The 25,545-nt window shown below is 41.4% G+C and overlaps 1 protein-coding gene across 2 annotated transcripts in view; it reads right to left on the reverse strand.

Annotated features, from left to right (window-relative positions):
• Window positions 1-796: 796 nt before the first annotated feature.
• Window positions 797-25,545, reverse strand: part of CCNI (cyclin I) — a 53,780-nt gene continuing 29,031 nt past the window's right edge. The window contains exons 3-8 of one of the 2 annotated variants that reach the window (XM_088457128.1): window positions 16,516-16,554; window positions 16,262-16,396; window positions 7,844-7,918; window positions 5,035-5,175; window positions 3,292-3,522; window positions 797-2,389 (exon numbers count right to left, since the gene is read on the reverse strand). In XM_088457128.1, the coding sequence (XP_088313254.1) occupies window positions 1,934-2,389; window positions 3,292-3,522; window positions 5,035-5,175; window positions 7,844-7,918; window positions 16,262-16,396; window positions 16,516-16,554 (1,077 nt within the window). In that variant the 3' untranslated portion in view covers window positions 797-1,933. The remainder of the gene's footprint in view (window positions 2,390-3,291; window positions 3,523-5,034; window positions 5,176-7,843; window positions 7,919-16,261; window positions 16,397-16,515; window positions 16,555-25,545) is intronic. The other variant, XM_088457129.1, reaches the window with a different exon arrangement.

Raw genomic sequence — 25,545 nt, forward strand, 5'->3', positions numbered from 1 at the left:
GCGTCAAATGGAAAGTCACGATGGTCGCGATGTTTCTGATGGTGGTTCTTGTGTTTGAAAAACGATTTATTTATTTTTTATTTTATTGTTTACAAATCTATAAAAAAATAATTTTTTTTATGAAATCATTTTGGATAAGTTGGATGACAATTTCAGAGCGTTTAAAATAAAAATAAAGTGGTTAAGAGAGTCCCTACAAATGGTTATTCTCTTTCTCTCTGTGTCAGCTATTTAAGGGAGCAAAAAAATGAAATCGCCAAAAAACGAAAAATGACAGTGAGTCCTATGAACACATACAACAGTAAGAATTACATGTGTGCAAAATAAAAGGTTTCATTCACATAGATGTAAAATATAATATTCATATTTAACAATGCTAATCTACAATATGTCTCAATCTAGCTCTACAGCTCTTGAAAGCATGATATGTTATTACCTGCTATTCTGCTGGTTGACTCTGGAGGCTGTGCACAGTGTTGAGGTCAATGCTTGCTTTTCATGAAACATCAGTCACAGAAGAGCTAGACAACATGAGACAGCACAGCCAATATAGGGGAGGTAGACATAGTGAGAAGCCTCCCAGGTGATCTCTTTACCGCAGCAAACAGGATCCAAATAATTGATTTTGATTCACTATTCGTACTGTATGTCAATTTACGGATTATATAGCTGCTGATATTTTAAACATATATAAAATGGTGGTTATCCAGTACGTTCTAGGATCCAGTTAAATTATAACCAAACCACAACTTTATACAGAAATATAACAATGAAAAAAAATAAGGACACGCTGACATTAGGGCAATGTTTTATTGCAACCAGTAAAGATTCCATCGGCCATGCCTGCCCCAGACTGAGCAGTGATCTCTAAGGTAGGTTGTCATGAAAAATACAGTTTTACAGGCAAAATAAATAAGCATGCTGGGACAAAGAAGAGGTATTGCTAACCATTTAAACATTTCTAACGTTAATGTACTCTAGTTAACACCGTCCCAGTGAAAAAGGCATTTCCGATGTTTATGGGAAAAATATTGGAACATCCTGCAAAACCAACCATAGTTATATCATGATGCATTTTTAAAACTACAAATAAGTGATTTTTTTTTTCTAATATTTAAATTGTATTAAAATAGTGGGTGCAGACCTGCGAATGAAACCACATCATATTGACTGCAAGAATACACATCACCAGTAGAGCATGACTGCACTGCAAGGTCCATTGCTATAGAGTACAAGCATAGAGGTAACTTCTAGAACTAATTAAACTGAATTCTCACAAGCGCCTCTAATTTGTATAGCAGGCGGTATTATTACAACCCACATAATGCTTAAAAAAGCTGAGAGGATTTTACATGGCATTACAATTAAACAACTATTTAACTTTGTATTGTTATCATTTTGTCTGTTAATTTTAAAGGAATGGAAAAATGTTTAGAGTAAGGTCAGTTTTCACCAAAAAGCAGAGGCAAACTGAAAGCATTGACCAAGATAAAAGCGAATACTCAAGGACAACTGTAGAACACAAGATAGAAAGAGACTCACAAATGTCGTCAAGGCGCACAAAATACAGCAGATACACCAGCAAAAAACACAGTGGAACTGACAACACTAGTAAAGTTAAACATTTTTGCTACAATTTTGTTGTTTTTGGGTGTTTTGATTATTTTGTACTTTTTGTTTTAAGTTTTCATTTTTTTTTTTTATTTAAATGACAGATGGAACAAGAGTCAGCAGCATGAGAAATCAGGCAGGGCTTGTAGACCTCTGCCCAGAACTGGTAAGGCATGGCCTGGTATAGCATTTAGCACTTGAGCACCATTCCTGCTTAGGAGGTCTCCAATGCACTGCATTGAAAGATGCTCCCCCAACAACATTTGAAGGTGTCAATGGGAATCTTATCTAGCATGCGGTTTTGCAATGTGAAGTGATGATATTACATGACAGACACAGCTTGTAACTGGGGACATGGGGATATGCTGCCCTCTTGCCTAGATAGGCCACTACTGCATGCAGCTATCTCCACGCTCCCAGACTCTACAGTGCTATCTTCATTGTACAGCCTCTTGATCCCATCATAGAAGTCGTCAACTTCCATCTGCTCCACTTTTCGCTTGGTGGAGGCCTGCTTGCAGGCTGTTGGAGCTGCCAGCCGCTGGTAGAAGAAAGCCGTTTCCTTCATAAGAGCTCCTGGTTTGCTTTTGCCCTGGTTGTGGACTACTGGGCCTGGGACAGGGGAGGGACGGAATTGGTACGCTCCTCTGTTGCAGGTCACCAGTGTCCGCTTGAGAGGACTGTAGACGTATACAGCATTGGGAGGCAAGGAAGCCTGCAGAGGAGAAAGGTGCCGTGCTGCCTCTTCCCGACAGAGGAACAGCTGGGAGCTATCCATCTGTAATAAAAAGTATGTATATAAGCTGTGACCCTAATATCACAAAATGGGCATTATGAAGCAGCAAGTGTTGTTAAAATATTTGTGTGGGATTTACTGCTCAATGCGTACAAAGGTTATAGTAAAGGTTGATATCTTATTAACATTCCCTTAAGTACGGTACAAGCCATCCTCTGTTGTCTTATGCTGGCTACACACTATGCAATATATTGTTCGAACAGCCAACAAACAATATATCGTAAGTGTGTCGGCTCATATGTACACGCAACATATATCTGTTAACGACTTTGTTCAGATATATTATGTCGGCTGTGTAGTCCAGCAGATGTGATATATCTTGCAGAATATATTGTCTGCATCTGCTAGTGTGTACGGATGAACCACGGACTAACCCGGCTGCAGGAGCTGCCGACAATGGCATCATAACTGAGCGGGTAAAATGTTTGCCCTGTTGTGATGTCTGGCCGGACCTATTGAGTGGCCGATTGGTAAGTGTGTATGCTTGCAAAATCGGTCGCTCGGTCTGTGCGTCAGTCGGCCGGCAGCTAGGTCGCTCAAGCGTGTACCCAGCATTATTGCACACACAAGTGTTGAAAATCTACTTGTACTTTAACCTTGCATATAACAGGGGGCACAGAGCATGAATTTAAAGCCTTGCTGCAGCACAGTGTGCTATGTACTTAACAAGACTGTATCCGGTCAGGGAGTCGACAGTCAGAATGTCGACAGACAATAGCTCCATAAGCAATATGTCGGCATACAATTAGGTTGAACTGGTTAAAATGTCGACGTAACATGTTGAAAGCATAATGCTGACTTTTTTAGGGATCAGCTAAAATAAAAAACATGCAGGCAGTCTGGTGTTATAGGCCAAGGTTTAAGAATCAGAATTTACTACTGACCTGTGCAGACTGAAGCAACTTGATGGTAAGAGCAAGCCAATCAGGAAGCAGTTTTTCCATGTCTAGGCTGAGGACAGCCAGTGCCAACATGGAGCCCTTGAACTGCAGGAGCTGGTGAGAGGCAACACATTGTAGAAGCTGATGGGTTAGCAGAGCCACGTGTTGCGATGGGTTTATCTCTGGCATCCTGTCTAACAACTGAGGGCTGGTGGTCATTGCCATGGCATGGAACTGTTAACCGAGATACAAATTAGAATCCACAATATAATGTTTCAATGCTGCATCTGTAAACAGACTTCAATAATGAATTATCAGCTAGTCTGTTGAAAATATAATTATTTTATTTACACTAGTGGAAAAGGAGAACTTCTGTACACTGAGTTTCACATAATGAATAAGCTCCATCATCTTAATGCTTCCTCATTACAATAGAAGCCAGAGCTAATGGAGCCCATAATCAGCAACCAAAAAAAAAAAAAAAAAAAAAAAAGATTTAACGAGACTGCGTTTAAGACCAAAAAGTTTTCGGAAATGGTAAATAATGTTGTCCACCATGTTGGATTTCACTGATCAATTGGGGCTATAGATTGCGAATATATATTTATAAGCAGATTTGCAGACCGTTACTAGTAAATGAGCCCTTCACGATTGGCAAATCTATTGATTGCAGAAAACAATCTGCATCTATGTATGGGCGCAGATTGGTGGATTGGAGAATCGTGAAATCTGATTGCTGATGTATGGGCACTATTTAACACTACAGGACAATCTTCTTAGAGAGTAGTAATCTATTAAAATGGGAAATTACAGGAGTACATAATATGTGCTTGGCCTCTCTACATATTCTAGGTAGTAATTAAGTCCTTAAGCTCCAAAAACTCAGAAGCGAACTTCAACTTTAAAGGGATTCAGCAAGCACATTTCATATAATTAGCATATGAAAATAAAAATGAACAATAAACAGTCTACCTATTTTAATTTATACTTGCATAAAACTGAACAGCAGCATGTTATAACTTGGTGGCCCTGACTAACATAGGGCTTGATTCAGCAAGGAACCCAGTTGCTAATACGCATGCCAACAGCCGAGTGTTGCGTACAGCGCATGCATTGCAGTGCGCGAACTAGCCATTGCGATCGGGACTGTGATCGCAGTGACTATGCAGACCCATCGCAGAGTGATTGACAGGGAGTGCCGTTTGTGGGCGTTAATGGGGGGTGACCAGCCGAACGCAAGCGTGCCAGTGCGTTTGAACGCCGTTGCATGGGCGTTCACAAATTATCCACTGCGATGCCCTACGCAGCCTGAGGCTTGATAGCGTGCACTGAAGTTAGCAATTTCTTGAGTAAGGTCAGAGCTTGTGCAAGTGTGTGTGAGGCTGCGATGGTACTCAATTTTACCAATGTTTTTGCAGTCCTGCTAAGGATTACGGATGTGTGTAAGGTAAAGTGGGCGTCCTTATGTAGTGCTACGGTGGCACTGCGATCGCAATGGATTAGCATAATATCGCAGTTGGACTGCGTGCATAAACTCTATTGCATTCGCAGTTGCGTTCCGTAGTGAAACAGGCCCACAGTCAATTGTGCAATAAATGACAGCAGATCTTCATAGAACCCCTTCAATGCCAAGGAGCCATACTAAATGCGCATCATAGGAGGCTACCATATATCTCACACTGTGTTTTCCATATACTTCCACACAAGCTCTTCATTTGAAAATGTCTCCAATTATAGCATATTTACAATGTGAAGGAAATCCAAAGGAGTTGCCGTGTGAAGATCCCAGTTCAGTTTGTCCAAAATAATCCTCTCCATCCGGAGTACCTCAGCCGGAGAGCAGCCACAGGAACTTCCCCGAGTCAAGACCTTGAGGACAGGAATACTCTATAAAAGAGAATTACATTACATCTGTTGACATGAGTAAAAGCAAACTTAAATTCAAGTCTAACCTCATATTGAATATATTATAATTACTATTATTAAGTACATATATAGTGCAAACATATTGCTACTCACTATGCTATTAATGGTGGGAAACCAATACAAAAAAAAATCTCAAATCAACATACTGTTAACAGGAGAAGGAGATGTCCCACTTCACATGAGCTTACAATCTAAAGGCAATCCAAGACCAGCTGTGCTGGGACTGGGTGGATGCAAGAAAGAAGAGATATGAGAAATTGTGGAAGAACCCAGCAGCCTCAGGGAATGGATTGCGCTGAGCCATCATTCCCTATATAAGTTTTATTTTGTTGTCCCAATGATAACTATTATTGTCCTGCTCTCTACAGTTACGTTAGCGTCTCAGACTATAAGGTATAAGGATCACTGAACACCTTGTGGATCTTAATAAAGCCCCCCACCCCCATCCCTTATTACTGCACACATTGTACACAGCATATATTCCTGTAGTATTCTGATCAATCCACTACTCCACGCCACAATTACCTATGTCTCTAGCTACCATCAGAATATTAAGCAGTTTTATGTTAAATATTATCTATTATATATTTATATTATATTTATTATATATTTATTTAGCAATGTTAAGTCAGTAATGTGTTTACGGATGCCCTTTTGCATTTGCAAGAATCTCATTAGATCAGTGCAAAACCGTACTCCAATAGTATACCATAGTCCAAGCTGCAAGATAATTCACTATTGGCTGGTGAGCGAGTTATGTATAAAGCTGGGTACACACAGTGATGTGTACCCAGCCGATACGTCGGTCCGACATATCGGATCATGGGTACACAGCAGAACGAGGTAATGAAGGACGGAACAAGGTATTTATTACCTGCAATGGGGCCGCTCATGATATCGCCCGATGGGACGTGCAGCACGGCTGACCGAACGATGTTGCAAGCGTCCGTGGGAGCGCGCATATTGGCCTACACACTGAGAAACATATCACCCGGAAACAACATATTGTGCAGACATCGCTTCAGTGTGTACCCAGACTAAGGCCCTGATTCAGAGCCGGACTCTCTGACAGAGCGCTCGCTCTGAATCAGGGCCGTCCCTGCTCCTTTTTGGAGAGGCCTCCTGGCCGCTCGCATAGCTGTGGGTGAACACCCACAGCTATAGCGAGTGGCCAAAATGATGGTTGCGATGGTCAAGACCATCGCGACCATTGGGCTTGCGACGAGATCCTGCGGTAGGGTCTCGCTGCCGCAAGCCCAGGAGTGCTTTTGGCTCTATCAGAGCCAAAAGCACTCCCACTGACATCACTAGTGATGTCAATGGGGCTGGACCCAGACGGTAGGTGTTCCCATGGGAACGCCTCCGTCTGGGCCAGCACGCCCACCAAAGGGGGCGTGCTGTCAATCACCATCGACAGCACACCCCCTTTGGTGCGAGACCCATAACGACGGCCTGGGCGTCGTTTTTCGGGTCTCGCGCATGCGCACGACGGAGCCGCCTCCGTCGTGCGCATGCGCACTTGGGCACCATCGACCCGCTTGCGAGCGCTTAGCGCTCGCGAGCGGGTCAGAATCAGGCCCTAAGACCTTAATAACTAGACTAAAAGAATTTAATTCTCTATTCATCAACCCTCTGAATACCCTCTCCGGCATCTTAGGTTTGTGCTAATATTCTTCCAGAACTTGAAATATTTGATGTACATTACTTGCTATGGAAGTGTACATCAAATGTACCTGCATATACAGAAAGGAGGAGACTAAGGCCCTCATTCAGAGCCGTACGCTCTGAGCAGAGCGCACGCTCTGAATGAGGGCCGCCCTCCATGAAAATGGAGCGTCCTCCTGGACGCTCGTATAGCTGTGGGTCACCACCCACAGGCTATACGAGCGTGCAGTTTGATGGCCGCGATGGTCTTGACCATCGCGACCATCGAAACTGCGAGCCGGAGCCTGCGGTTGAGGTTTTCAACCGCAAGCTCCGGAGTGATTTTGGCTCTATCAGAGCCAAAATCACTCCCACTGACATCACTAGTGATGTCAGTGGGCCGGCTTCTGACGGGAGGCGTTCCCGTGGGAACGCCCCCATCAGGGAGGCACGCCCCCGGCATGCCTACCAAAGGGGGCATGCTGTCAATCAACATCGACAGCACGCCCCCTTTGATCAGACACAACGAGCGAAGGACTTTCCTTCGCTCGTCGCGTCTGGCGCATGCGCACGACGGAGCTCCCTCCGTCGTGCGCATGCTCAGTGCACACCATCGACCCACTTGCGAGCGGACAGCCGCTTGCGAGTGGGTCTGAATCAGGCCCTAAGCTAATATGTGAAAGTTTTGGAGGATACTTAACACAGGAGAGGGATTTAAAAGACAGTGGACATTAAGTCCAAATAATCACAGGTGACTCTCAGGAGTCACCTGTGACTATGATAAAAAAGTGGCCTGTGTGGTACAGATAGGTTTCCCATGCACTGTATCAGTATAGATCCTGTCAATATTTCCTAACCTAGTACAAATTATTACTGTGAAGACGTAAACCATATATAAATGGAGCCATGAAAAACATTGTTGTTGCCTTCTGGCTCTTATGGCCAGAATTAGTCTCATGTAAGTAAAATGTTTCATTTAACTTACCTCATCCTCCTCAATGGTTTTGCTAGCAAGGAAGAAACAACTGATTGCAATGCACCGCAAGTATTTTGGATGGGCCTGCCAAGTAAAAAACAGGATAATGACACATTGTCCTTCACAAGCACATTCATCATTTCCTATTTATCAAGTTAAAACATGATTAATTTGACCCCAGAGTTAGTATTAGAATTAACGCTGTATTCCAAGAACTGTTTTCCAGAAGTCTAATTCTGCCCAATTATAGCTGTGACGTTCTGTGACTACAGTAAGTACACGTCTGATTTAAAAAGGAAGCAAAACAACATTTCACAACATTAACTATTTATTTTGCAAATATTTCATTATTTGGCATAGGGTTATTAAACAAACAAGATTTACTAAAGCTTCTAAACATGAAAAGCAACCATATTCTAGCCATCATTTCTCTATTGCATCCTAGCAAATTAGACCAAATGATATTGGTTGCTATGGGTAACACCACCACGTTTCATTTCTATAAGTTTTAGTAAGTCTACGACCCTAGTCTTGGGAAGCGCATATTATCTGACCATTGTTTTTCTTTTTTTTCCATTTATGATTTCCCATTGGAAGTATGGACTAGTGTGCATTTTACGGGACCTAGAGCTCAAGTAATTTTGTTCCAAAAAAATCAGGGCATCAGTTACCATATAGGCTCAGGCCAAAGCGAGTCTTTTTGCATTGGTTACCAGATAAAGTCTGTGGTTTTGACTGAATAAATGGGCATCTTGTACAGGCAAGCTAGAAAAACACAGAAACTTAAGAGAATCAACATAGCAGGATGCAGTCATAATCTCGACCGCTGGGATTCCGACATTCAGAATGCTGGCACCGGTATCCCACCGCCGGGATCCCGAAGGCAAGGGTTAGGGGTTAGGGTTAGGCTGCAGGGGAGGGAGGTTAGGTTTAGGCTGCGGGAAGGGAGGGTTAGGTTAAGGCACTAAGGGGAGGAGGGTTAGGCTTACTTGCCTGGAAGCGTAGGGAATGTAACCTGGTCGGGATGCCGGCGTCGGGATTCTGACCGGCGGGATCCCGAGTGCCGGCATCCCGTACCCATTCCAACGAGGCATAGCGTTTACAATAAGTGTTTTAGGCTGACACACTAGTTCAGTAACAAACCTTGCATTTTGCAATTTCATTTGTGACAGTATCAATGAATCTACCTAGAATATGATGGGCAGATATGTTTGTGTGACACTAGAGTCCAAGCAGTGGATTTAGAGCTAAAGCATACTTGTGTTGTATTATACAGAGATTTAGCACTGTATACAGTTTGCTGCCTTGTGACATTACCCTGACACACATAACCAACATTTTACCAAATTTAAAAAACTCATGTCGTTCTGATGTATAAAACAATGACATCCAATATGCATCAGTAAAAACATATAGGACGCATATTTTATATACAGTCAGGTGCATAAATATTGGGACATTGACAGAATTTTCAGATTTTGGCCTCTATTCACCACCACAATGGCTTTGAAATGAAACAAACAAGATGTGCTTTAACTGCAGACTTTCAGATTTAATTTGAGGGTAATTACATCCAAATCAGGTGAACGGTGTAGGAATTACAACGGTTTCTATATGTGCCTCCCACTTTTTAAGGGGCCAAAAGTAACGGGACTATTAACTCAAAAGCTATTTCATGGACAGGTGTGGGCTATTCCCTCATTATTTCATTATCAATTAAGCAGGTAAAAGGTCTGGAGTTGATTCTAGGTGTGACATTTGCATTTGGAATCAGTTGCTGTCGACTCTCAATATGAGATCCAAAGAGCTGTCACTATCAGTGAAGAAAGCCATCATTAGGCTGAAAAATCAAAACAAACCCATCAGAGAGATAGCAAAAACCATTAGGTGTGGCCAAATCAACTGTTTGGAACATTCTTAAAAAGAAAGAACGCACCAGAGAGCTCAGCAACACCAAAAGACCCGGAAGACCACGGAAAATAACTGTGGTGGATGACAAAAGAATTATTTCCCTGGTGAAGAAAAACCCCTTCACAACAGTTGGCCAAATCAAGAACACTCTCTAGGAGGTAGGTGTATATGTGTCAAAGTCAACAATCAAGAGAAGACTTCACAAGAGTGAATATAGAGGGTTCACCACAAGATGTAAACCATTGGTGAGCCACAAAAACAGGAAGACCAGATTAGAGTTTGCCAAACAACATCTAAAAAAGCCATTACAGTTCTGGAACAACATCCTATGGACAGATGAGACAAAGATCAACTTGTACCAGAGTGATGGGAAGAGAAGAGTATGGAGAAGGAAAGGAACTGCTCATGATCCAAAACATACCACCTCATCAGTGAAGCATGGTGGTGGTAGTGTCATGGCGTGGGCATGTATGGCTGCCAATGGAACTGGTTCCCTTGTATTTATTGATGATGTGACTGCTGACAAAAGCAGCAGAATGAATTCTGAAGTGTTTCGGGCAATATTACATGCTCATATTCAGTCAAATGCTTCAGAACTCATTGGACGGCGGGTCATAGTGCAGATGGAGAATGACCCGAAGCATACTGCAAAAGCAACCAAAGAGTTTTTAAGGCTAAAAAGTGGAATTTTATGCAATGGCCAAGTCAATCCCCTGACCTGAATCCGATTGAGCATGCATTTCACAAAGACAAAACTGAACGGAAAATGCCCCAAGAACAAGTAGGAACTAAAGACATTTGCAGTAGAGGCCTGGCAGAGCATCACCAGGGATGAAACCCAGCGTCTGGTGATGTCTATGTGTTCCAGACTTCAGGCTGTAATTGCCTGCAAAGGATTTGCAACAAAATATTAAAAAGTGAAAGTTAGATTTAGGATTGCTTAGTTTGTCCCATTACTTTTGGCCCCTCAAAAAGTGGGAGGCACATATAGAAACCGTTGTAATTAATACATTATGATTTGGATGTAATTACCCTCAAACTAAATCTGAAAGTCTGCAGTTAAAGCACATCTTGTTTGTTTCATTTCAAAGCCATTGTGGTGGTGAATAGCGGCCAAAATATGAAAATTGTACCTGACTGTATGATAGATAGAAAAAAACAACTCATTCTAGTCCCATGTTACTATTAAATCCTCAATGGTATAAACCGACTTAAGCAAGACTGTTTGCTTGATACTGGCCCAAGGGCCTGATTCAGAGATGTACACTATAAAGCATTGATGCTGCGTACCTGGACTGCTAATGCAGCAGGAGGCATCGCAAATCCAAGTGCTGCGTGTGAAGACGCAGCATCGAATCACTATTGCGACCATCAATCTAGCTCAGTAAGTCTAAGCTTACTCAGAATGACCGCCGGAAACTGCTCAGCCAGGGCCAGGAAATCTGCTGTGGACCCTAGCCTCAGCACAACTGGGGCGACACGAACACAGTTTTGTAAACCAGTCAGCATCACCACACAGCTACTTTTAGGCAATTCAGGTAGGTCGCTGTATATTTCAAAAAATCCATATAAGCGAGAAAGTGTAAGAGTGTGTGTGTTTGTGTTCTTGATCCATGGCCAGAGTTTTGTACCTAGCTCTACCAAATTGGCATGATGGTGATGTAATGTGACAGTTAGGGGCTGACTGGTTGGCACTGTATCCGTCCACTTTATCTCTCACCAAGGCTTAGTACATAGTCCCCTAAGTTTCAGAATTACCATGCCACTAAAAAAAAAAAAAACGATCCAGTCTGGGTCACAGCTTCTCAGCTGCTAGAAGTGAAAAGGAGTAAATGACTGACTGCACAGGTTTCATGAGCATGAGGGCTCAATCCAACAGATCAGCAAATAAAAGATCTTTGAGAATGTGTTTCCCTAAAAAAGTTTGCAGTCAATATTTATAATACATATCAATTATGCCCTTAGTATTATGTTGCATGGTTCCACCAAAAAGCACAACTAAGCCTGCAAACGGTGCGCCCAAGAGTAGGGGTCAACAATGCAAAATAATCCTAAGGAAAAGGAAGAAAAGGACTCTTATTGGGGGCACACTTTATCAGGAAACAAACACACTACTCATAGGTGCATATCATAATATATTGGTCCAAATAATGCTCCTCATTGTACTAATTCTGACCACTAACAAAATGTATATATGGCTGTAATTAAAACTTTACTTTTAATATAATACTAATAAAATAGTTTATTTAAGAAGAATAGTGATGTGAGAAGATACTTCATACTTATATCTACCAAGCAAAGATATAGAGATTCAACAATCTCTCATAAGTGTTCATTTCGAAGAACCAAATGTGAATCGTTGAGTATGTTCTGTGTGTGGCAGAAATAATTATTATCTATCAGTCTCACATAGAATTAATATTCAAAGCCTCTGCGCTGACGGTTCAAATATAAATACTTGTAATATAATCTCAAAAATATACGCCAGCATAGCATATGGCTACATGAAAAACGAATGGCGAAAATAACCAAATCAAGATATAAGCAAAATTGACAGCCTGTGCTGTAAGATCTCAGCGGCAGTAGCACGCAGCTGTCATGCAGGTCACTGAATAGGTCTAGGCGGCAGTGTATGGAAGGCCGGCTGGCGCACACGTGACCCGTCTGGGTAGTGTCTGACGTACGTTTCGCAAAAAGGTGCTTGGTCTCAGAATAGAGGGCATGACAGCCGCGTGCTACTGCCAGATGGGGACTGTCGCTGAGAATTGCTCGCTGAACTGACAATGAGCAGTACCCCTGCCGCGGTGTATCAAGACACAGAGCAGGTTTTTAACAACTTTTGTGGTAAATATATCACATATCTTGTCACTATCTTTACTGTTAGGTTGCCTTTGGATTAATCGGATTTGTCCTGCTCTATATTGTACACAGCAACAAGGCAGCTAGCCTCAGACCCCTGGGACTTGATATGAGGATTGATTTATTGGACAGTGAACTTTATTTGCTATATATCATAAATAGGGCAGGTTTACCTGGACAATATGTTATGAATACAGCCTGCAATTATTATTGGATCATATGCACTTTAGTTTCATAGTATTACCATTGGACAGTGAACGTTTTTTTATTTTATGAATTTTTTCTCCTAAGATACATACCTGCTAAAATTATTGAAAATAGGGCAGGCTAACCTGGACAATGTTACAAAGACCTCTGGGTTAAAGAGAGTGTACCCTGCCTGGGTAGTAATTTGCAATATATACTGGATTATATGCACTCTAGCTTCCCAGTATTAACATTGGACTGATTGGACAGTGGGCCTGATTCAGACCCGGACACTATGCTGTGCTAGCTCGCAATGAGTGATTTTATGCAATCTGCGCATGCGTATGAGTCGCAATGCGCGTGCGCGAACCAGTCATTGCGATGGGAAAGTGCTCGCCCGTAGCCCGGCCGCTATTTTGAGTGACAGATAGTGCCATTTGTGGGTGGTAACAGGGGAAGGTGCTTGTAAATGGGGGTATGGATGTGCGAACGCAGGTGTGCCCGACCATCAGAACAGCGTTTAATGGGTGTGCATCATTACACACGTGACTGGGTTGTATTTTAGCCTGAACTGCTCGCAATGTTGTGGTGGTAAAAGGCTCCCACAAGCGCTGCGAGCAGCTCCGATGGTTCTCAATGTTCCCGATTAATCCTAGAACTGCCGGAGATGACGTGTGTTGCGAGTGTCAAAGGGGCGTCTTTATACAGGTGCGAGCACATAGTGCGGCCGCTCTCTATTAGTGGGCGGCTTTATGCGACGCAGTGCGAGCACATGATTTAAATAGCCGGCCCCTTTTAGCCAGCGACCGGCTGCAAACAGCTTCCGGGTCTGAATCAGGCCCAGTGAACCTTATTTTCAGTCTCCTTACACACACCTGTTATAGCAATGGGTGCAGTTTTACGCTGATAAAATGCCATATATACTTCTGTGTAAAGGAGACTTTACCCTATTTTTTGGAATAGCTTGTAATGTACATTAGATTACAAGCACTCCATTTTTCCAATCTTATTATTCTTGTTTTATCTTTTCTGCAGCGCTGCAATTATTTTGGTTAAACACACTGGGACTCCAGTATGATATATATACACCATTGTTATTAATTAGTTATTGGTTTTGAAAATTATGAATTTTTTACATACCTTTATTCATGAATTCGATGGGGTCTGGGGATTGATCCAATTAATGCATTATTGCATTTTTTCAGTGATAATGTCTGATGTGTAGATAGAAATGTTTATTGCATCATAAGATGGAGGCATAAGGCTGACAGATTATTACAGCACAGGCTGTCAATTTTGCTTATATCTTGATCGGTTATTTTTTCGCCATTGGTTTGTCATGTAGCCGTATGATATGCTGGCATATATTTTGAGATTATATTACTACAAGTATTTATATTTGAACAGTCAGTGCAGAGGCTTTGAATATTAATTCTATGTGAGACTGATAGATAATTATTTCTGCCACACACAGAACACACTCAATAATACACAGTTGGTTCTTAGAAATGAACACTTATGAGAGATTGTTGAATCTTTATATCTTTGCTTGGTAGATATAAGTATGAAGTATCTTCTCACATCACTATTATATTTTCTTCTTAATTAACTGTTAATATAATATTAATAAATAGTTTAAGTTTTACTTATGGCATTCTTCCACTCTTGGAGAACTGTCCCTATGTGATGGTAGCCCTTTATGGTCCAGGAGGGAGGTCTTCTCCCTTGGACATTTGTATAGTGACGGGGTTTTTAAAAAACCTTTGATACTCTTAAGACTGAATTTGGGGTCATAAATTCTATGTTTTTCCGCTATTTACAGCTTTGTCATGCCCTATCCTTCCAGTTTTCTTCTGGCCCTCCACAATTTGCTCCTGATCCTAATAAGGCTTTGTTGCAAGTGACTAGTGGAAGGAGATTGATTTCCAGAATTTACTCCTACCTCCTTACTGTTAACTCAGGTGATGCCCTAGCACCGCTTAGACTTAAATGAGTGGAGAATTTGGGCCCATTAGAGGACAAAGAGTGGTGTTTAATGTTGAATAGCCCTCTGTCTGCCACCTCTGCAGTGTGATTTCAACAGATTGTTTTTTTTATTACACATGGTGCATCTTACCCCCCTTGCTACTGAGTAGATTTGGGTCTGGTGCCTCAGATAGGTGTGCTAAATGTTCTAATCCACAGCTCATTTTGGCGTCTCCTCTGGGAATGCTCTGCTGTCCAAGTGTTTTGGTTCCAAGTCACCAATTGTCTCCCTAGAACAGGGAGGTAGTATTCTCCTTGTATTCCCTAAAATGTGTATTTTTGATTTGGGTGTCTTAGACAGGGTTCATCGTTTAACAGGCCAATACATAATTAATGCATGGACTCTGGCAAAGGGTTGTATTGCCTGCACTTGGAAGGCATCTAGGGGCCCACCTACTTTTGCTGAGTGTTGTGGGCTGATGAATGAAGTGGTGGGGCATTAACGATTTTTATATACTAAGCAAAATTGTATTCGCAAATATGATCGTATTGGGGCCCATGGATTGCTTCTTCCCATTATGTTCCTGGAGAGAGTGGGATTTCAGACGCTGTTGAGCGGCACAATAATGTTTTGGTATTCTGGGTCTTCGCTTGTAATTTTTCTGCTATTTTGAATGGTTGAGAATTATTGCGCAGATATCTTAAATTTGTTTTATGTATTTCTTTATATACTGGATAGGATTCTATTTTTATTAATGGGTTTATATGACAATGGCTGTATACTACAAATGTTTGATTTTATTTACTTATTTATTTATTTATTTATTTATTTATTTTAGGTTAATTGGGGGTGGGGGGATTTTTTTCTTGTATCGTTTATTTTTTCTTTTTGTTTAATTTAAAAAAAAAAAAAGTTACGTTTTAATTCCAGCCATATATACATTTTGTTAGTGGTCAGAATTAGTACAATGAGGAGCATTATTTGGACCAATATATTATGATATACAAATATGAGTGGTGTGTTTTCTGATAAAGTGTGCCCCCAATAAGAGTCTTTTTCTTCCTTTTCATTAGGATTATTTTGCACAGCTGCTAGAAGTAAAAGAGGCGCAAAATGTGAGGAGACCTCAGAGGAAGTACAAGCAGATGTCAATGGATCAATGGAATGGGGTTATAGGTGAGGACAATGTAAAAAATAAAGTCGGCAATTGTACTTCATCGTCCATTCCTCAACAATGGGCAACGCCAGGTATCCCAGCTAGTATTGAATTTAATGGCACCCATTGTAGTGGCTCTGTATGACAGGATATAAGTCCTGACAAAAATTAGCTAAAATCTTTTTTCAATTGTCAGTATGTCACATATATATGTCATTTTATTAGACATCAGTATTTACCATGCAAAATAACCTATTTTTACAACACTTCTTTAGGGACTTAAATATTTTAGTATTTCCCAAATGTGTAAATCTGCAAGAATATGACTGTAATACGTATGCGTTATCACCTTTACAGAGGCTAAAAAACGATCCAAAATACTGATGGCTAGAGCAAGCGTTTCTGGATAAACATGGAACTGGTGTTTCACTTCGGCCAACCACTGGATCACTTCATCCCGCTGGTGTGGAGAAATAGCTGTATCCTGTGGAAAGAAAAACGACATGACTATTCACCTGCACAAGCTCTACAACATACAGTTTGATACTTTATCAAACTACACCAAAAAAAAGAGAAGCTATAATCAAGTTCATGAACTACAACCTGACTGTTGTGCAAGTCTGCTGGAGAAACACAGTGGACCTGCAGACACCAAGACAAAAAAAATAAAATAATAAAAATACTTGAAATTACATTGTATTCAGTCCTCTTTAAATTTAATTTTGGTAACAATAAATCTTCACTGGCTATGGCATGCCGAAAAAAACGAGGCAGACAAGACCCTGTGTTCTGGAACTCTCCCGGTTTCCGTCCAAATTGCCAGCAGTATGTCAATCATGCTGCGGCTTTTGGGACCTGCAACCAACATTGCAAAAACAGATGTGCGGCTCCTGAGTATGCACGGATCTGCAAACATGCTTTACGTAAATATCACATTTATGTAAATCTCTGAATTAGGTCCACAGATAGAGAGGTTGCTTTGTTTCTACTAAACACTACAAATCTACACATTTGTAAGTGTATAACCACAAAATATATATAGTTTCTAAATTAAAAACATAAGCAAGCCAATGGTTATAAAACTATATGAGAGTCATGTGTTTCTTCCTAAAGGTAGAAGCTCTTATTTGTTGTAATAAAATTCTTAAATATGTAATTTTCACTGAACACACCCCACACAGTTGCTACTAGCTCTAAAATAAATCCATCCTTTTCTTTTTAAACTGCGATGAGTGTGTCAAGTACTGTAATATCTGATAGATAAATAAATGGACATTAGATTAACACTGAAGTGCCAAAAGTCATGGGATAGATGCCTAGGGGTAAATTTACTAAAGTGAGATTTTATTTTAGAATTTGAGATGTTGCCCATAGCAACCAATCAAATTCTAACAATTATCTTCTAGAAGGTGCTAGGTAAATGTTAAATTCAATCTAATTGGTTGCTATGGGCAACATCTCCACTTCTAAAAACGCCCACTTTAGTAAATATTCCCCCTAGTATAGTGTAGGACTCCCTCTAGCCCAGCAAAGAGCAGCAACACAACATGGCATCGATTCCACAAGTGGATGGAGACCTCTGGAGAGATGTTGACTCATGCTGCCTGGATAGTTTCCCACAGCTCCGTGATATTTGTATGTGCAAGATATTGGGTGCGAATACACCTCTCCACACCGTCCCATAAGTGCTCGGGTTCATGTCGGGCGAACCTGGTGGCCACACCATTTGTTGGACTCTCCAAAATGCTCTTCAAACCAATTCTGGACAACTTGGGACTGATGACACGGTGCATTATCCTGCTGAAATGTTCAACCGTTGTGGGGGTACAGATGTGCCCAGCTAGTTTGTTGCTCATGGCGCGCCATTCAGGCATCCTGTGTCGCGCCATGGAACGTTACTTGATGGCTGTACTGTGGCGTAAAGTGGTATTCTACAACGAAAGATAAGCCATGGCATGTAATACACTGCTTAACCTCTAGGTGGCGAGTGCTCCACTGATAAAATTTGTACTGCGGTGGGATATTGAGAGAAATGCTTTCAGTTTAGTAGAGTTCTTTAAAATAACTGAACTTCAGTTGCTCTGTCATTATGTAATGCTTAGTGTGCGTCTTCTAGTCAATGTTAGCTAATATACGGCTGCTTTATTGGGACTCGGTACAGTAATATGCATCTACTGTAGGGTTACTTTGGGGGACAGATACTTTGCAGCACAGTAATAGAGATGTGTCCACATACATCTATCCTCCGTGTGCTACAAGTTGCTCCACACATAGCGCAGGAGTGCTGTGTGACTCGGTAGCACCGAGCGTCTTTTTACCCCAAGCAGCTTCTGCTGATTAAATTGATATGCAGCATGCCTATGTTCTGTGAGCCAGTATTGCTGCAAGCAAATCACTACATTAAAGTGTTATTGTCTCTATTATTGTAACGTAACATTTCGCGTGCAGATACACCCCAACTGGCTCACAGAATATAGGCATGCTGCATATCATTTAAATCAGCAGAAGCTGCTTGTGCTACCAATTTCCCTGTATGATTCAGATGCATTTGAAGGTAAAAAGTTGCATAAAAGACGCTCACGCTACCGAGACATGCCATGCCATAACAGAATTCACACACACCACCAAGTGATTTATTTTTAATCTAGTAATGAAGATTCAAAAAAAAAAAAAACCCTCCTCTTCCATGATTCGAACCCCGGACGCCAAGGTGCAAGGCACATATCTTACCGACTAGCCTACACACACTAGCCATGTTGAGAGCTGCACCTGTAGTGTATGTGATGTGAAGTGTGCAAATTAAAGCAGACAGTGCACAATGTCAATAGCGGGCTCAGCATGTGACAGCATTGAATAGAAGCGAATCATGGTGGGGGTGGTGGTGAGCCATACAATGAGCTCAATGGAGTTGAAAAGTAATTGTGTAATGGTGGGGGGAGGTGGTGAAGGAACTTGGGTGGCCATACACAGAGAGGCAGGGAGAAGGGAAGTGCAAAGTAGTGTATTTTAAAAGTAATGAACCTGACATGATTTCTCTTTATGAAAAACTTGCCCCCTGTTATGTCTACTGTATAGCAGAAATGCAAAGTGGTGGGATGTCGAGAGAAATGTTTTGAGTCTAAGGTCACGGGAGTGCTTTGTGACTTGGTAGCGCCGAGTGTCTTTTGTGCGTCTTTTTAACCTAAAATGCGTCTTATTAGCATAAGCAGCTTCTGCTGATTAAAATTATATGCAGCATGCCTATGTTCTTGGAGCCAGTACGGGTGTATCTGCAAGCAAATCACTATGTTAAAGTGTTATGGTCGCTATTAGCGTAACGTAATGTTTTGCGTGCAGATACACCCGAACTGGCTCACAGAACATAGGCATGCTGCATATCATTTTAATCAGCAGAAGCTGCTTGTGCTATCAATTCGATTCGCTGTATGATTCAGATACATTTGAAGGTAAAAAGTCGCATAAAAGACGCTCACGCTACCGAGTCATCATATCTTAGTGAAAGCTGTGCATGCCTGTGACCCTTGTCTGGAGCCCAAGAGATATATATATATATATATATATATATATATATTTTTTATGTATGTAACAGTACAGGACTCATACACATACTGTACTGTTATTATTTAATACTTTATTACACATTCTTCTACAGCCCTGATTCCATGACCAAAATGCTATACTATAGTGTACCCAATCACAGCTTCTGTCAGTCAATCATCCGGTGGAGATACAGAAAATGCATTGGAACTCTGACACATGTGTTGTTTAGTTTAGGAAAAGTGACACCTGGTGGACAAAATGTTGTATTACACGATATTACTTTTTTCCAGTGCTACGCTATGTTACATTAAGAAACATTCTGTGTGGCGTAACTCAAGACTTCTGTGTGGCACGAGATGCATGGCGCGCTACATGGCTGTATGGAGCAACAAACTAGCTGGGCACATCTGTACATGAAGTCCATGTGTTGGTACATGACATGTTCAGGTGGACCAGAGGACCTAACGCATGTCATGTGAACACACCCCACACCATTATGGGACCACCACCAGTCTGCACAGTGCCTTACTGACAATTGGGTTCTATGGCTTCATGGGGTCTGTGCCACACCGAACCCTACGATCAGCCCGAAACAACTAGAACCATGACTCATTGGACCATACCACAAGTTGCCAGTCCTCCAGGATCCAATTAGTAACGTCACAAGCCCAGGAAAGGCACTGTGTCTGGTGTCGTAGTTTTAACAGGGGCACTCTGGTGGGTCTTCTGCTTCCATACCCCATGGAAGCTAAAGAACGCTTAACTAATGTGATTTGAGCCAACTTGTCTGTTATCATGGACAATTCTGGCCAGACGCCGCTGGTCACGATCATTAAGCATCCGTGGTTGGCCACTGCACTGTCTGCGGTGGGTGGTAATGTCTTCCATGAGGTATTCCCAGTACACATGACACAGTAGATTGAGGAATGTTGAATGTCTGCACAACTTTAGAAATGGAATGTTCCATCCGTCGGGCACCCACTATCATGTCCGTTCAAACTTCGATAATTCATGTCGCCTTGCCATGAGCAAGCTTAGCCGGTGTTCAAACTGACTCACAAGATATCAAATTACAACTGATGCAGGTCTGGGGATTTCCAAGACTCCGCAGTACGGCGACGCCACCAACCATTACCTTTACGTACTGCTATCTCACGACTTTTGGCACTTCGGTGTATATGATAAATGCACCAGATATAAAAGTAGTGGGCACTGTTAATTTACAGATTCACCAGTTACAACAGCAGAACTTCCTGCAAGTTACTGATTAATAAATGAGACATTTTACTCAATTCTCTAAATTAATTCAGCCATCTTAATATAGCTCCAATTAAATCAGACACAAACTCTCATTTACACACGTGATGATTGATGTACGTTGTGTTTACATTAGAGCCACTGACAAGATGATCCAGTCTGTGTGCATCCTAAAGTTAAACATGCCATAGAAGTAATTCTCACAGTATTGCATGTACTTTACCTTGCAATACATAAGCAGCATGAAAAGCTGGCAACCTCAAGAACTGTAAAGTACTTTCATTTGCATTTTTGGAGCACAATAGCAGTCATACCCCTGGATTAAGCAGGCATAACAGCCTTTTACAGGCTTGAGAAAATAGTGATTAGCATTGCAAACTTACCTCATGGAAGCACATTACAGCGCATATTACTATTTACTACCATTCCAATAGGGTACACTGAGAAAATAATCACACTGATGGTCAGAACGCTGGCATATAACAAGCCAGTGTCCATATGGCAACTAGATGGTTCTGCTTCTACCTTTTATTGGCTTTCACCATACCCACAACTTGGCAAATCCCACCAACACCTCAGCACATATTACTGTACACTTTGTGCAGCTCATTTCGTATATTCTTTGCCCACAGGTTGACATCTCTGGATGGTGTATAGCAGTAAATTCCATCAGAAATGAAGGGAAGTCAAAGTAAGACTTCCTAAAAGTTGTATGCCACTGAAATGAGAGTGCATGCAACTGAGCTCAGTCTAGCTTAGCTATGTTATCATGTTTAATAAGAATCTTGCAAATCATAAGCGGGCATTAAAAGGAGCTCAACTGCAACTTGTGCTCTCCAGACTTTTTCCATGGGGAAGGACATGTCCATTTAAAAAAAAAAAAAAAAGTGAAGGGTCAAGATCTGCATTTCCTCGGCCATATTAGAGCAGCCGGAATATCTCATTGTCAATGGTGGTGTCAGGCCAATTGGAAGAACTTCCTAAGGCTGACTGTGAAACGTCTCTTGCAGCATGTCAAAATCAGGGTGGACATGCTGCCAATGTGACAGGATATACAGGACTAACATGATAATGTAGTGAAACAGTAATTAGCATCCTGCCAGTTTGAGATAGATCATAGAATCTCAAACTCGGTCCTCAGGACCCCACACAGGTCACGTTTTCCAGGTCACCCAGCAGGTGTACAGGTATATTCATCACACACTGATACATTTTGAAAGATCCACAGGAGGAGCCAATTATTTCACTTATGATTCTGGCAGGAGACCTGGAAAACATGCACTGTTTGGGGGTCCTGAGGACAAAGTTTGAGAACCTGTGAGATCGATAGTATGGAAAAATCTATCCTGGCAGGATAGTCAGTCTGCCTTCAGGAGAAAGCAGAAGGACTTTGCCCAGAGAAGTTCCTGATATTTTAGAAATGCTCCAGAAGAGCATTTTTTCCTTATCAATAGTTCAGTAAGCTTATAATTTCTGGTCTCTTCTGGCTTGTGTGCCAATTTATCTAGACTGCATCCTGTGTCAAGGTGGTATGATAAAGGAGTTGACCTCTTATGGCCAGCACCTATCCAAAATCCCAGATTACCGCCACCACACAAAAGCAGAAGCTCCTGACTAAGCAAGGTATTCATGCCACTCCATTAAACTGTTAACTTTCTTATGTTTAAAGATAGTGCAAGCTGGTATTCCCCAACTCCTAAGCCTCTCTAGTTAGGAACTATTATTTCAAGACTCAAACTCCTTTTAGACTGCAGGATATGGAACTACTTTACAATATACGTATCTACTCCCTTTTCACTTAAACTGTGAGAATGCAGTTCACCCAGAATTAGCAAGAGTACCCTGAATCCACCCTGAATATTGCCTCCCTCATTTATAATAAGATGCTCATTTGTTTTATATAAAAACTAGTGGTTGTTTCCTGACCTAGAGTTCTCTGCCCTAAGCTCACAGGCATGGCATTTCCCGTGAGGGCAACCCCTTTGTCATGAGGCCACACCCTTTTCAGGCTTGTACAAAGGTCCCAATCTACACTTCAAGAAAGTTGCGTGGTATGGAATGGTAATCCATAGTATGGCTAATCAAAACTCATATAGTCAATTCCGCCGTAAAACCCAATTTCCATTAAAGTCTACAAATCGGTATCGCCTACCCAATATTATGTATTTTCAAAATTTACAATTATAACACACCTTGCAGCTACAATTCAATGCTGCCAGTTTCCTTAGCCGCATTCCTGCAAGAGAAAGGGTTAGACCAAAATCCACTTAGCAAAGCAATTTCAGCACTGTAGGACTGTTTTACAGACCCTCAATCATCCCTGCAGACAAAATCATTGGAGGAGTGAAACATTTTACCAGTCTGTCACATGATTTGGCTCTGCCACCATTTTTAAGCATACTGGAGCCTAATTCTTGAATTGATGATTGAGAGGAATTGGTATGTAATGCAGCCGGATGTAATGCCGGCGGACTAAACACCGACGCTGTAAACTCGAACAGCCAGGATCCTGACTGGGGCTGGTAAGTACCCTAATCCTCCACTCCCTTCCCCCAAACCTCCCTTAGTGGTGCCTAACCCTAACCTCTCCCCGGTGGGGCCTAACCCTGCCCCCCTCCCACCTCCGCACCCTGAACCTAACTCTCCCGGGGTGATGCCTAACCCTAAGTCCTCCCGGGGGTTCCCTATCCTAACCCTCCCCCTACCACAGCTAAGCGCCAACACCTTAATTTGGGTAGCAGTCTGTCTAGATTCAGAGATCGGGATCTAGTCAGGCATCGGGATTTCGACGCCTGTCTTTAGTCTCGCAGGTTGGGATTTAGTCAGACGGCTTCCTGGCCGTCTGCATTTTGACCGCATCCTGATTGGAATTTAGGTTACCCTGATCATTAATCCTCACATTTGTGATTAATTATAATTAAGACTACTTCCTTCAGAACCCTTTGTAGATATATTCTTCCATGTTACAAAAGCATGGACCTGTTCCTCCCACGTGAACTGGAAGGCATTAATGCGAACATCCCAAATCGTAATTAAATGTAAAATTAAACTAAACAAACTTATCTGGCTTCATTATATTGGCCTTATATATGGGTTTATTCATTCCCTATCTAGTCCCTCTATCAGGTGGCAAATTGTGCTCTCAGAAAGGTTTGTGGGGTTTGTTCTGTTTGTAATCATTTTGTGGTGTGATGGTGAAACCGGGCGCTCCTGTTGAGGTTAAGCGGGCTGTGAATGGTAATCTGTTTTCACTAGGGAAAACCCAAGTCTGAATTGTGTGTGTAAAAGTAGATATTACCATGTATTTAGGCGCTCCTCAACATAAATGCTGTGACGGAGTATCGTATAGATGACATAAGTCAGTGTAGACATATAATGACATTTATTCATGAATACAGGCCGATGCATGAAATATAAATGCATACAGTAAAAACATGTGCTGTAGATTGCTGTAGATTCAAAAAGTATGAGAGGTTGTCATATACTGGGTAAGGCAGAAAGTCACAGGAGTCACATTTCCTGATGTAATCAGAACCCACCAGACCTGACATTTGTTTTAGGTTTCATGTCTTTATTCATCCATAACCTGTTTGTAATCATGTTTACATATTACTTTATTAAAATAAAAAAACACTAAAATTAAATAATAAAGTGTTATAAAAATGTTTACTATTTGTAATAGGCTTTAAAAAAATAAATAAAGTAAGCACCAGTGATTCCCAAACTTTCTTGAATCACAGTGCCCCGAAGTATCAGCATTTGCACCCCCTATGCCAAAAGTTTATTATCAAGAAATTTAGCAAAGATTATTAAATTAAGTAAATTGTGCTTATTTGTCATCCTTATGGCGCATACACACGGTCAGATCTGTCAGATGAACGACTGAACGATTTTTCCAACGATTAAACGATTTCAGACAGTATTAAAATGAACGGAATCGTCCAAATCTGACTGCAAACACATCAGATGTCGGATATCGTTATCTGACATGCGGGAACGCGCATCATTCATCGTTGCAGACGCACATGTCAAATTTTTTTTCAGATATGAACGATTTTTAAAATCGTTATCGTTCAAATTTGAAAGAAAATCTGACCGTGTGTATGCACCGTAAGGTTCAGTTATGTGGTGGTGGACAAGGTTGCGCTTCTGTTTGTCAACACATTTTATGATTGGCAGGCACCAGCAACGGTTCTGCTCATCACACTGACCACAAAGAATTTGATTTGTTCCGGGACCACCAGTCTGTGGCACCCTTAAGTGACCTGCGTCACCCAGTTTGGGAACCACTGCTCTACACTATTAAAGCAGCCTCCTGCTGGGAGCAAAATGCAAGCAGTATTGTAAAATGCTGACAATCTGCTCACTCTGACAAACACTTCCTTACATATATAGAGTTACTACCACAACTTCTAGAACCAGTCAATGAATAGTACATACAGCAATTGAAAAAAGAATGTACATTACAAATAAAAGCAGTTTGTTCTTTAACGAGAGTACATAACTACTAAAAAAAAAAAATTAAGAGTTCACTTGTTATGATGAATATTAGACCTTGAGAATACAAAGGCCAGCCCTTTGTAGTCATTTTCTCTAGATAACACCAAAGTTTATGTATTCTTATGGAGCATTTAGAAAGGTATGGACCAGTATATGGTAACATGGTACCCTGTATATTATAGTGGTAATATAGTATACTATGCACTGTAGAGTGGTATATTTACTTCATTCTCTCATGGCATATTTAGTTTATCATAGTGAAGTATTTATGTCACAATAAAAACAGCTTGGGTACACCTGCTACCAGTTAAGCATATCTGTGAGAGGATTGTCCCA

This window comes from Taudactylus pleione, unplaced genomic scaffold, assembly GCF_031769625.1.
Source record: "Taudactylus pleione unplaced genomic scaffold, aTauple2 ptg000739l, whole genome shotgun sequence".
Lineage (NCBI taxonomy): Eukaryota > Metazoa > Chordata > Amphibia > Anura > Myobatrachidae > Taudactylus > Taudactylus pleione.